Here is a 14751-nt window from a genome sequence, read left to right on the forward strand (position 1 = left end):
ACATGCAAAAAAATGAAACTAGACCACCAACTCACACCATACACAAAAATAAACTCAAAATGGATAAAGGACTTAAATGTAAGACGGGAAACCATAAAAATACTAGAGGAATCCAAAGGCAACAAAATCTCAGACATACGCTGAAGCAATTTCTTCACTGATACAGCTCCTAGGGCATTGGAAACTAAAGAGAAAATAAACAAATGGGACTACATCAAAATAAAAAGCTTCTGCACAGCAAAAGAAACCATCAACAAAACAACAAGAAAGCCCACTGCATGGGAGAACATATTTGCCAATGTTATCACTGATAATAATTTAATCTCCAAAATTTATAGGGAACTCATACAACTTAACAAAAGGAAGATAAACAATCCAATCAAAAAATGGGCAAAGGACCTAAATAGACACTTTTCAAAAGAGGACATTCAGAAAGCCAAGAGACATATGAAAACATGCTCAAAGTCACTAATCATCTGAGAAATGCAAATCAAAACAACAATGAGGTACCATCTCACACCTGTCAGACTGGCTATCATCAACAAATCAACAAACGACAAGTGCTGTTGAGGATGTGGAGAAAAAGGAACACTTGTGCACTGCTGGTAGGAATGCAGACTGGTGCAGTCACTATGGAAGACAGTATGGAGTTTCCTCAAAAAGTTAAAAATGGAACTCCCATTTGACAGAGTGATCCCACTTCTAGGAATATATCCCAAGAAATCAGAAACACCCATCAGAAAGGATATATGCACCCCTATGTTCATAGCAGCATAATTCACCATAGCTAAGATCCGGAAACAGCCTAAGTGCCCATCAGCAGATGAATGGATTAGTAAACTGTGGTACATTTACAGGATGGAATACTACACTGCTGTAAAAAAGAAGGAATTCTTATCATTTGCGACAGCATGGATGGAACTGGAGAGCATTATGCTAAGTGAAATAAGCCAGTCAATGAAAGAAAAATACCACATGATCTCACTCATTTATGGATAATTAAGACCATTATAAACTGACGAGCAAAAATAGATACAGTGGCAGAACAACATTGAACAGACTGTCAAACTACAGCGTGAAGGCTGGGTAGGGTTGGGGGATGGGATGGGGGAGGTAAGAGATCAACTAAAGGACTTGTATGCATGCATACGAGCATAACCAATGGACACAGACACTGGGGGGCATTGGAGGCTAGAGGAGGGTCAAAGGGAGAAAAAAAAGGAGACATATATAATACTCTTTGTAATACTTTAAGCAATAAAACAATTAAAAAAACCTGTTAAAAAAGAGCTTATGAGATGAATGAATACGAATTACACAGTAGATGATCAAATTTGAATTTTGTTTTTGCTAATGTTCTCATAGTTATTTTTATTCAGCATAAAACACCTTAAAAGGACAATTATTGCTATGTGTTACAGAAGCAAAATTTTAAGTTAGGCTTTGGAATTTTGGTATGAATAATCTATCAATTATACTGTATTCTAAAGATTTATACTGAGCTAAATTTCTTGATTGAAAATTTTGGTTTTTAAAGTATATTTAGAGAAAACATGGAATTATCAGTAAAGTTAATTAATGTAATTTTATTATCTAAACATAGCTCATATTTATGTTAAAAATAAACATTTCTATTAAACAAATTACTTTTTTTGATAGAAGACCATAGAAGTAAATTTTTCTTTATAATGTCTTTTTTTTGCCATATATAATACAGAATATAGGAATTTTCTCAGGAAAAACAATCAGATATATATATATATATATATATATATATATATATATATATATATATATATATACAAAAGTAAGATATAAAAAGTGTTCATAAAAAAAAAAGCAGAAATCACCTCCCAGTTTTATAATTTTGTCATTTTATAAAATAATGAAATAGGAACTTTAAAAAGACTATAAACATATATCCATTTTAATATATGTATCCACAAATAATTATTTATAATCCTTATTTAATATTTCACTCTATGGTTGTTTCAATTTTACTAAAGCAATTCCTTCCTGTTAATCATTAATATTGATTGTGCTGTTTTCTGTTTTTAACAATACAATGCACTATAAACATAAGTATTTAATCAAAGAGAGTATCAAAATGGAAATCATGAAACTAAAAAAAATTATGTCAGAACAATATCCAATTTGATGAATGATAAACATATTTTAAACAATGTTTATTCTTTTACTTAACATTTGAATCAATAGTTCTCAATAATTGGTTTTAGCATTTATTACATTAGAAACTCATTGAGAATTTTATTTATATAAATTATATCTATTAACATATACCATAATATAAATATCTAAGTTTTAATATACTTATTTAATTGATATATGAAAAATAAATTAATTATACATTAACACAACATATTTTTTTGAATACAGGATGTGGCAAAAGTAGATTTACAGTTGTTCATATGGAAAATAATACAATAATCTATCTACATAAACAGCCAGGGACCACTGCAACCAAACGGACGACCAAACAGGCTGTGTCGGGCAACAAGGCCAGCAGGGGAGTTAGTGAGGGACGACCAAACGACTGAACAGCAGAGGGGGCAGTGAGAGGTGACTAGGCTGGCAGAGGGGTGGCCAGGCTAGGCGATCAGGCTGGCAGGGGGGCAGTTAGGGGTTACCAGGCCAGCGGGGGGAGGGGGGAGAGGACAGTTGGGGGCAACCAGGTTGGCGGGGGGGGGGCAATTGGGGGTGACCAGGCCTGCAGGCAGATGCAGTTAAGGGTGATCAGGCTGGGGGCCAATAGGGGTGATCAGGCAGACAGGCAGGTGAGCAGTCAGGAGCCAGCAGTCCCAGATTATGAGAGGGATATACAACTGCTGGTTTGGGCCTGATCCTAAGAACATCCCCCAAGGGGTCCCAGATTGGAGATGGTGCAGGCTGGTCTGAGGGGACGCGCCCCCCCCCCCCCCCGTGCAAGAATTTCATGCATTGGGCCTCTAGTCCTATATAATAAAAGACTAATATGCAAATAGACCGAATGGTGGAACAACCGAACAATTGGTCGCTATGACGTGCGCTAACCACTAGGTACGATGCTCGGAAGATGGCAGACATTGGCCATGGTAGGATTGTGGAGCAGGTGAGTGGGGGCGCCATACCAAGGAGGGACACTGGTTGCTGTCATTGGAGCAAGCCTCTGATGGTTACTGAAAATTCTTTGCTCTGGCGCACCGCAGTCCCACCCAGCCCTCGCAACTGCTGCCAGTGCTGAAGCCTCCATTTGCACCCACTGCCAGCACCCGATGCCGGCCCCAATTGCTTTGCACTGTCTGCAAGTGCAAGCAGTGGTTGCTGGCCCTGATTGACCCTGAGGGCTTCTCCACCTCCCCCTGCTCCTGAGGGGCGATTGGAGAGCAGCCACCCCTCACACCTGGTGATGGTGCTAGCTTCAATCACTCCTCACTGTCAGCAGGTGTGAGCAGGACTGGCACTATCAGCACGTGGGAGCGGTGGCAACAGGAGCAGGGCTGCCGGCAAACAGGAGACTGGGGGCTGTGGCGGGAGGGGCTGGGTGGGGGCATGGAGGATGGGCCAAGACCCGGTCCTGTGCTCACGGCAGCCTCGCAGCCCACAGTTTTTTTCAAGGTGCACAAATTCATGCACTGGGCCCCTAGTTAATTAATAATAACACAAGAATATATTCTGTTTTGTATACTCACAACTCTTTGCCCACCATGTATATTTTCTAAACATAAACATTAAAGATGTCATTGTTCTGCATTTCTGAAATTTTTAAAATATCTATCTTATTGGAAGAAACTGAATTATTATATTTGTGTTTGCCTCACAATTGTTATAATATTCTCTTTTGATTGAAATATATGAATACATTCTGTCCTCACAGAGATAGGGGGCAATATTTAATAGCCTTTTCAGATAATTGTGAAAATTCTAATTTAATAGTACAAAAAGTTCAACAAGTGATAGTGTCTTTAAGGGTTAATTAAAAGTGGAATCAGAACATATATCTCTAACCATTTTGTTCCCCGGACATTCATGAAGAAATGAAGGTAAAAAAATAAATTATTCCAATGTATTATTAAGTATTAAAATAGTTTTGACATTACATAGCATTGAAAAGGATCTTAGGGAACCCCAGGTATCCCCAGGCCTAGTGTTTAGAATCACTGTTATAATCATTTAAATTACAGTTTTAATGGCACCTCATTAAAAGGGTGTTTATATATTTATTTTTTAAGGATTACAAATAAGATTATATATTTTAATGCATCACTTAGAAATTTTTCAAAATCACAAGATTTAAAATAAAAAAAAAAATGTTCCTTAACAAAAACAAAATACTACTACACATGGTTGACATATTTACATTAATCATTTTGGTGTTTGGGAAACTGATAGAAAGTTGTTCCATTTCTCAAACTTAATATGTAAAAGAGCATAATCTACCAAATAATTGAAATAGATATTTGAATCCTAGGAACTTGTGTCACTGCTATGACACTTTGCTATAAAATCTCGTTTTTTCTTTATGTCACTCCAAAATATGCACTTTGGCATATTGACTATTTTATTTATTTGCTTATGTATATATGTATTTATTTACTTGGATTATTGACACAATTAAACATATTCCTCATTCTTCCCCCCACCCCGACACACACTTTGCCACCTCCACACAGCACCCCCTTCCTCCTGGCCATCATCACACTGTGGTCTGTGTCCATGGGCTACACATAGATGTTCTTTGACTAATCTCTTCACTTGCTTTCATCTATACCTTCCTCACCCCTCAACCCCCGATCTCTGTCAGTCTGTTATATCTGCCTGCCCATGACTCTGGTTCTATTCTGTTAATTTATTTTGTTTATTATATTCCACATATAAATGAGATCATATGATATTTGTCTTTCTCTGACTAGCTTATTTCACTTAACATAATAATCTCCAGATCTATCCATGCTGTCTCAAAAGTTTAAAGTTCCTTCTGTGCTGGAAGCCGGTCCATCCTTGCTGCTTGACACAGTCGCTGCAGGGAAGAAACATCTGCACAGCATATGTTTCAAGGGACCTGGCATTTCTGGCATACTGTTCTTAATATGTTGGCTCCCCTTCTTAGCGTTATGTGTTTTAACCAAGGTCACCTCTCCAAGAAAGGTTGTTTCCCCAGGTGGGGATTTTTCCCTGGAATTAGGGAGGGAATAAAACCCCTTAGCTAAGTGCCAGGTGGGTAATAAATCACTTTAACTACGAACAATCATGCTTAAGCTACATAATCTTTACTTAGGATAATCTCCTTCAGTTACTTCCTTGTAGCTTAATAGAACAATAGAGTAACCTTAGAATGAAGATAAGAAATGCCCTAAACTTTGGAATGCAATGGATAGGATTAAAATCAACTGGTATAAATACAGATGTAACAAGACAATAAACACAGAACTTGGCTGGAGATCCTGGCTAGAGAACCTGGCTAGGTTGCTGATCAACTGAACGCTGTCTCTGAGTCATTCCATCTTTGCCGACTCCGTCCACACCTTTGTGAACCCCTGGACCTGCTGGAGCTGGACCCCAACATTTGTTTATGTGATCCTTGCAGACAGTAAAAGTAAACTGTCAGAGAACTCATACCCTTGGTACTTGTTATTTGGACCCGCTTAAGGAGTCTGATTTATAGGATCAACTGGCAGCAGAAAATGAAAAGTAGTGTGGCACAGATAAAACATTCTTCAGGTCATGACAGAAGGGAAAACAACAGTTCATATCAGAGGACCATCTCTCCAGAAGACAGATATGCAGAACAAGAAAGATCCCCCCGGGATAGAGATTACTTTGACTACAGCAGGTCAGACAATGAATGTTCAAGAAGAGGACGTTCTTATGATGGCAGCATGGAGTCACAAAGTAGGGACTGAGAGAAACGCAGAAAAAGAGAAAGAGATGTGGATTGGAAAAGGTACCGGAAATCTTCATTGCCTGGGAGAAGAAGCCCAGAACCATCGGTAATCCAAAGTTCCTCTGCTCAGGATGAGCCTACTGCAAAGAGGAAGAAAGATGAGCTGGATCCTCTTCTTACTCATACTGGTGGAGCATATATTCCTCCTGCAAAGCTCAGGATGATGCAAGAACAGATCACAGATAAAAACAGCTTAGCTTACCAGAGGATGAGCTGGGAAGCTCTAAAGAAGTCAATTAATGGTCTTATCAACAAAGTCAACATTTTTAATATAGGTATTATTATTCAAGAACTCCTTCAAGAAAACATAGTTAGAGGGAGAGGCCTGCTGTCCAGATCTGTTTTGCAAGCACAGAGTGCTTCTCCAATCTTCACCCATGTTTATGCAGCATTAGTGGCTATTATCAACTCAAAATTTCCACAAATCGGAGAATTAATCCTCAAGAGGTTAATTTTTAATTTTCGGAAAAGCTATCAAAGAAATGATAAGCAACTTTGTCTGACTGCTTCAAAATTTGTGGCACATCTTATTAACCAAAGTGTGGTACATGAAGTTTTACGCTTAGAGATGCTCACTTTGCTCCTGGAAAGACCAACAGATGATAGTGTTGAAGTAGCTATTGGTTTTCTCAAGGAATGCGGCCTCAAATTAACACAGGTGTCACCAAGAGGAATTAATGCTATATTTGAACACCTTCGAAACATTCTCCATAAGTCTGAAATAGACAAAAGAGTTCAGTACATGATTGAAGTGATGTTTGCTGTAAGGAAAGATGGGTTCAAGGACCACCCTGTTATTCTAGAAGGACTTGACTTAGTGGAAGAAGATGATCAGTTCACCCATATGCTTCCTCTGGAAGATGACTATAATCCAGAAGATGTTCTTAATGTTTTCAAGATGGATCCTAATTTTATGGAGAATAAAGAGAAGTACAAAGCTATTAAGAAGGAAATTCTTAATGAAGGAGATAGTGATTCCAACACAGATCAAGATGCTGGAAGTAGTGAAGAGGAGGAGGGAGAAGAAGACGAAGAAGGACAAAAAGTGACTATTCATGACAAAACAGAAATTAATCTAGTCTCATTTCGTCGTACAATTTATCTTGTTATTCAGTCAAGTTTAGATTTTGAAGAATGTGCTCACAAATTGCTGAAAATGGAGTTTCCTGAAAGCCAAACAAAAGAACTCTGCAACATGATACTGGATTGTTGTGCTCAACAAAGAACATATGAGAAATTTTCCAGCTTATTAGCTGGGGGATTTTGCATGCTAAAGAAAGAGTACATGGAATCCTTTGAAAGTATATTTAAAGAACAGTATGATAGCATCCATCGCTTGGAGACAAACAAATTGAGAAATGTTGCTAAGATGTTTGCTCATCTTCTATACACTGATTCACTTCCATGGAATTTTCTTGAATGTATAAAGCTGAGTGAAGAAACCACTACATCCTCCAGTAGGATTTTTGTTAAAATATTTTTCCAAGAACTGTGTGAATACATGGGTCTTCCTAAACTTAATGCAAGATTAAAGGATGAAACCCTACAGCCATTCTTTGAAGGGTTATTACCCCTAGATAATCCCAGAAACACTCGTTTTGCCATCAACTTTTTTACTTCTATAGGTCTTGGAGGTTTGACGGATGAATTGCGTGAGCATCTCAAAAATACACCAAAGGTCATTGTGGCACAGAAACCAGAAATTGAGCCAAATAATGCCTCCTCCTCCTCCTCTTCCTCTTCCGCATCCTCCTCAGCAGAGTCCAACTCCTCTGCTTCTGGTTCGGACAGCAGTGACAGCAGCTCAGAGTCTTCCAGCGAAGACAGCAATTCCTCATCTGCCAGCTGTCAGAGCTCTGCCTCAGCTAAAGCTATAGGAAAGAAGGAACAAGGGAACACCAGAAGCAAAGAGGTAGATAAATTGATCAGGAAACAACAAATACATGATAGGAAGCAAGAAGATCAGAGCAAAGGCACCAAGAAACAAGGACTGAAAGGGAAAGGAGATCAGAAAAACTCAGAGATAAAAATTCAAGGGACCCAAATTGGAGAGACTGACTTACAGGAGCCTGGAAGGGACCTGATGTACTTTTAACCTGGGGGAGAGGATATGCTTGTATATTTCCATAGGACGCAGACTCACCTGTGTGGATTCCAGACCGTAGTCCGACCTTATGTCACACCACCCTCCATCTCCACCACATCGTCTTCCTCCCCGGTATCATCCATATCAGCCGACCCAGAGGGCACAGCTGACTTCTCCCCGGACGCCAACACCTTCATCAAGCGCGGCCCTGATGGACCCTTTGATCTAGCCGTTCAACGCACTGACACTTTGTGAAGCCCATCGCCAGTGACACCGCCCTCTAGCCAGATCAATAAGGACAACCAAACCACCGACTTAAGGACAGCTGAAATACTTGACTGAAGAGACCAGCAACCTTCTACAAGGCTCTGTGTGCACTCCATCCACTATGTTTATTGTTGTGCTCGCTATCATTACTTGTCAGTCTTCTTCCGAGTCTTAAACAACCCAATCCAAGAGGTGGCCGCTGATTTACATGCGCTATCATTTAAAAAATAAAAGAGGGGGAATTTGCCAGAAGCCGGTCCATCCTTGCTGCTTGACACAGTCTCTGCAGGGAAGAAACATCTGCACAGCATATGTTTCAAGGGACCTGGCATATATGGCATACTGTCCTTAATATGTTGGCTCCCCTTCTTAGTGTTATGTGTTTTAACCAAGGTCACCTCTCCAAGAAAGGTTGTTTCCCCAGGTGGGGATTTTTCCCTGGAGTTAGGGAGGGAATAAAACCCCTTAGCTAAGTGCCAGGCAGGTAATTAATCACTTTAACTACGAACAATCATGCTTAAGCTACATAATCTTTACTTAGGATAATCTCCTTCAGTTACTTCCTTGTAGCTTAATAGAACAATAGAGTAACCTTGGAATGGAGATAAGAAACACCCTAAACTTTGGAATACAATGGATAGGATTAAAATCAACTGGTATAAATACAGATGTAACAAGACAATAAACACAGAACTTGGCTGGAGATCCTGGCTAGAGAACCTGGCTAGGCTGCTGATCAACTGAATGCTGTCTCTGAGTCATTCCTTCTTTGTTGACTCTGTCCACACCTTTGGGAACCCTTGGACCTTCTGGGGCTGGATCCCAACACTTCTGTTTTATAACTTTGTAGTGTTCCATTGTGTATAGCTTTTTTACCCACTCATCCATTGATGGGCACTTGGGCTATTTGCTTATCTTGGTTATCTAGCTATATTAATAAAAGGGTAATATGCTAATTAGACCAGACATCTTCCAGACATCCTTCTGGACATAGCCACAGTGGTGGGGGCCGAGGCAGAGGTGGTTAGGGGCAATTAGGCCCACGGGGAAAGCAGTTAGGGGGTGATCAGGCCAGTAAGGGAGAGCAGTTAGGGGCAATCAGGCTGGTAGGCAGAGACGGTTAGGAGCCAGCGGTCCCAGTTTGAGAGAGGGATGTCCTACTGCTGGGCCTAAACCAGCAGTTGGACATCCCTCTAGAGGTCCTGTATTGGAGAGGGTGCAGGTGCTGGGCTGAGGAACATCCCGTCAGTGCACAAATTTTGTGCACAAGGCATCTAGTCCTATATAATAAAAGAGAAACATGTAAATTGACCATCCCTCCGCTATGTTAACCAACCAATCAGGAGTGAGTATGCAAATTAACTTGACAAAGATGGTGGGTTTATTTGCATACACAGGCACTGGGCGGAGAGCATAGCAGGCAAGCCAGCAGCTTGGGGGATGTGGATCCCTCGATTGGTCCCCCAAGCCATTGGGCAGAGAGCAGAGCGGGAGAACTGGCTGAGAGTGGAGAGGCTTGGGGAACTTGTCTCCCCAAGCCACCAGATGGAGAGTAGAGAGGAGAATGGTGGCTTTAAGGACTTGGAAGAGTGGGAGTCCATGGGACAGAGCAGAACAGGAAAACCAAGACTGCAGGGAGCACCATGAATTCTGGGAATAGTAGTTCTGGTGGCAGCCCCGGGACCTGAAGCAGAAGCCCAGAGTGTGGGGAGCATCAGGAATGCTGGGAGTCATAGTTCTGGTGGCAGACGGATCTCCTAGACACTGGAACAAAGTGAGCCTGGAGCAAGTTACTGTTGCGGTGAGGGATGGAGAGAAAGCAAAGGTGAGAGACATAAGAAAAATCAGAGTGTCTAGGAAAAATTAAAGGGAAGATTCCTAAAACTTCCAGGAAATCTCCACCAATGAAGTGAAGAAAAAAAAATGCCTCTATTATTCTGTGAACAACAAACCAAACTGGGTTGGGGATCTCAGATAATTTGCTCATATGATTGCAAAGACAGACAGAAACTCCCAGATTTGAGAGGGCTCCCAGATTGGAGAGGGCGCAGGCCGGGCTGAAGGACACACCCCCAGTGCACGAATCTTAGTGCACCAGGCCCCTAGTGTATATATATATATATATATATATATATATATATATATATATATATATATATATAAAAGTCTAAGTGACCAAATGACTGAATGACCAGTTGAGTGGTAGCTATGACGTGCACTGACCACCAGGGACAGACACTCAAGACAGGAGTTGCCCCTGTTGGTCAGAGCAGTCTCACAGCAGGAGCGCTGCTCAGCTGACTGATGGGTGTCAGATGCCGGGCTCATGGCTGGTGAGTGCCACTTCAGCGGCGAGCTTCTCCCACCTCAGCAGCAACACAACCAATAGGCAGCAGCAGGCACAGAGGGGCTGGGACCGCACTGCTCTGGCTTGGGCTTCTCCCTAGCCACCTGCCGCTTTGGGCACTACTATATCCCTCGAGGGGCCCCAGATTGCAAGAGAGTGAAGGCCAGACTGAGGGACCCTACTGGTGCATGAATCCGTGCACTGGGCCTCTAGTTGTAAATAAAACTGCTATGAATGTGGGGATGCATATATTCTTTCTGATTGGTGTTTTAGAAAGCAAAATTGTTATTGTTCACAAATAACATGATATATTCCACATAGAAAACTCTAAAGACTCCACCAAAAACTACTAGATCTAATAAATGAATTTAGCAAAGTAGTGGGATACAAAATTAATATTCAGAAATCAGTGGCATTTGTATATATTGGTAATGAAATATCAGAAAGAGAAACTAAGTAAACAAGCTCATTTACTATTGCAAGAACAACCACAACAGATAAGGTAACTAGGAATAAATTTAACTGAGGAGGTAAAAGACCTGTATTCAAACAACTATAGGACATTGAAGAAAGAAATTGAGGAAGATACAAATATTGGAATCATATACTTGTTTGTGGGTTGGAAGAATTAACATCATTGAAATGTCCATACTGCCCACAGTAATCTATAGAGTCAATGCAATTCCTATTAAAATACCAATGGCATACTTCACAGATCTAGAACAAATATTCCCGAAATTTATATGGAACCAAAAACACCCCTGAATAGCTTCAGCAGTCTTGAGAAAGAAGAACAAAGTTAGAGGGATCACAATACTGCATATCAAACTATACTACAGAGCCACTCTGGTCAAAACAGCTTGGCACTCCCTCCCAGGAGCACACCTTCCCAGGAGCACACCCATGCCATTCCCTCCCCACTTCCATATCCCTTAACCTCTAAGGGACCCTGTGAGACTTGCAACCAAAGGAGCAATGGGCAGTGGCAATTAGTCCTGGGCTACCCCCTGAACCTGTCTCCAAGGCCCCCCCTTTCCTCTGACTCCCCATGAGACAAAGCAGCCAGGCCTTCGCTCCCCTGTTGCTTCTGCTATGTCCTTCCTTGTTTCGCTCTCCTAAGTATATTTTTGTTGTAGTTAATAAAGTCTTGCTTTCTTTTCTACACTTTTCAAAAAAAACAAAACAAAACAATCAAACAACAACAAAAACAGCCTGGTACTGGCATAACAACTGGCATGTAGATCAATGGTCAATCAATATTTAACAAATGAGGCAAGAGCATACAATGGAGTAAAGACAATCTCTTCAATAAATGATGTTGGAAAAATTAGACAGGTACATGCAAAAAAATGAAACTTGACCACCAGCTTACACTGTACACAAGAATAAATTCAAAATGGATAAAAGACTTAAATATAAATTCCTATTCTTTATTGGTTTTACTACTTTAATATGCTAATTTAGTTAATTTTTTACAACTTAAAACCTAATATATTATTTTTTCAATTATTTATGAAAACACTATGTCACAGGCTAATAAATGAAATTATGTTTTTAAAGAAGGTAATGATATTTCTAAGACTCTTGTTATAACATCAATGAGAGCAATAGTATCAATGCTTTTAAGAAAATGAAAATATATTAAAACAAATTATTGTCACTTTCAAATTATTTATATTTCTTTATATTAATAGGGCTATACACATACTATATACACATATACATCCTGTATAAATACAAATGGTTAACTAGATAGATATCCTATCTAATAATAGACAAGCATGGTAATTAACCGTACCTCCGACATGTTTCCCATTGGCTAATCAGTGCGATATGCAAATTAACTGCCAACCAAGATGGTGGCCGGCAGCCAGGCAGCTGAAGAGAACAGGAGGCTTGCTTGCTCCAGTGAAGGAGGAAGCCAAGGTTCCCCGCCTGCCACTGCTGGGCTCTGAGCTTGCACTCTAAGCAACTATATTGCAATTATAGACGCTAAACAAACCCCATGCTTTCAGCCAGCTGGCTGAGCTGGAGTTACAACAGTGTTACAATTATAGAACCCAAACAAACCCAGATCCCTGCTTTCAGCAACTGAGGTTTCAGAGCTGGAGCCGAGCCTCAGAGCTAAAGCCGACTCTCAGCTCCAGTGACAGCCATAGAAGGTAAATAAATCCCAGAATAAAAAAAAAGAAAAAAAGGAGAGGTTGGGAGCTTCAGTCACCTGCCAGCCTGAAAATGGCCCTCAGCCCCTCACCTAGACTGGCCAGGCACCCCAGTGGGGACCCCCACCCTGAAGGGTGTGTGACCAGCTGCAAACAGCCATCATCCCCTCACCCAGGCTGGCCAGGCACCCAAGCAGGACCCCCCATCCTGATCCAGGATACCCTTCAGGGCAAACCAGTTGGCCCCCACCCTTGCACCAGGCCTCTATCTTATATAGTAAAAGGGTAATATGCCTCCCAGCACCGGGATCAGCAGAGTAAGGAGGCCTCCCAGCACTGGGAACAGAGGAGCCACGAGGCCTCCTGGCCCCTGGAGCAACTTGACAGGGGGCAGCGCCCAAACCCCCTGATCGCCCTGCGGCTCCGTGTGTGACAGGGGGCAGGGCCACAACCTCCCTATCCGCCCTACTCTGTTCATGACAGGGGAAGGAGCCCCAACCCCCTGATTGGCCCTGCTCTGTGCCTGATAGGGGGGAGTTCCCCAACCCCCTGATCAGCCCTGCTCTGTGTAAGACAGGTTGCGATGCCCCAACCCCCCCATGGGCCCTGCTCTGTGTGTGACAGGGTGGAGCCACAACCTCCCCATTGGCCCTGCCCTGAGTGTGACGGGGGGAGTGCCCCAACCCCCTGATCCGCCCTGCTCTGTGTGTGACAGGGGGTGGTGACCCAACTCCCCTATTGGCCCTATTCTGTGCATGACAGGGGGGAGCTCCCCAATCCCCTGATCCGCCCTGCTCTGTGTGTGACAGGGTACAGAGCCCCAACCCCCCCGATGGGCCCTGCTCTGTGTGTGACAGGGGGCAGCGCCCCAACCCCCTGATGGGCCCTGCTCTGTGCATGACAGGGGGTGGTGCCGTAACCTCCCCATCAACCCTGCCTTGAGTGTGACAGGGGGCGGTTCCCCAAACCCCCAATCAGCCCTACCCTGAGCGTGACTGAGGGTGGAATCACAACCTCCCAATCCGCCCTGCTCTGTGCATGACAGGGGGCAGGGCCCCAACTCCCCAATCAGCCCTGCTCTGAGCCCGAAAAGGGGCTGCACCTAGGGATTGGGCCTGCCCTCTGCCACCCAGAAGCAGGCCTAAGCCAGCAGGTCATTATCTCCCGAGGGGTCCCAGACTGTGAGAGGGCACAAGTGAGGTTGAGGGACACACCCCCCGCCAGTGCACAAATTTTTGTGCTCCGGGCCTCTAGTGTATTATATAATATAGATATAAACACATACTCATTGAAATGGAATTTTTGGACTAGGACCAGAATTCTTTGTCTGCCAGAGTCAAAGAATGAATCCACGGACAGAGAGTAGTATAGTAAAGGTGGAGATTTATTGAAGAACAAGTAAAGACTCCCACGTGGGGAGAGGGAAAGAGTCCCACAGAATGGACTCCCACGTTGGGGTGGGGAAAAGGGTCCCACTGAGTTATTTTTCCCTATGGCTTATAAAGGCTGCAGATGCTGCAGCCTTGATATCCCCTCTGATTGGTCACTATTCCCTAAGACTGGTTACTATAGTAACTCCTAAACTCAAAGGTCAAAGACCACATGGGGCAGGTGTTGCCCTCCTCCCTCATTGTTCTTTTCTTTCTGGCTTTCTTTCTTTTTCTTCAATTTGTAAATATAGATCTTTTTGGCTACTTCCAGCTCCCTTGTCTTAAGTAAATGCAACTGTTGTTGCTCCCTGCACCTGGCTTCCTTGTGTTATGGAGATGTATCTTCTCCCAATCTGTAGCCCTGTGTTTTTTCATGGACCCAATTCTAAAAATGCCGTAAGCCTGCCTATATTCCCCTAAAATTCCTGTTTCATCATCATCTGATCTAGCTTCTTGCTCAGAATCCTAAATCTTTATTACAACTGAGTTTTCATGTGGCTACAGAATAAACATATTTT

General features: G+C 42.2%; 1 protein-coding gene across 1 annotated transcript; it reads left to right on the forward strand.

Moving 5' to 3' along the window:
• Positions 1 to 5664: 5664 nt before the first annotated feature.
• LOC118667423 (pre-mRNA-splicing factor CWC22 homolog) lies at positions 5665 to 8282 on the forward strand. Its single transcript, XM_036330751.1, is given in 3 exon segments — positions 5665 to 7893; positions 7896 to 8008; positions 8100 to 8282. Coding segments are annotated over 3 exon segments (2508 nt in total). The 5' UTR covers positions 5665 to 5681.
• Positions 8283 to 14751: the final 6469 nt, after the last annotated feature.

This window comes from Myotis myotis, unplaced genomic scaffold (assembly GCF_014108235.1).
Source record: "Myotis myotis isolate mMyoMyo1 unplaced genomic scaffold, mMyoMyo1.p scaffold_m19_p_1, whole genome shotgun sequence".
Classification (NCBI taxonomy): Eukaryota; Metazoa; Chordata; class Mammalia; order Chiroptera; family Vespertilionidae; genus Myotis; species Myotis myotis.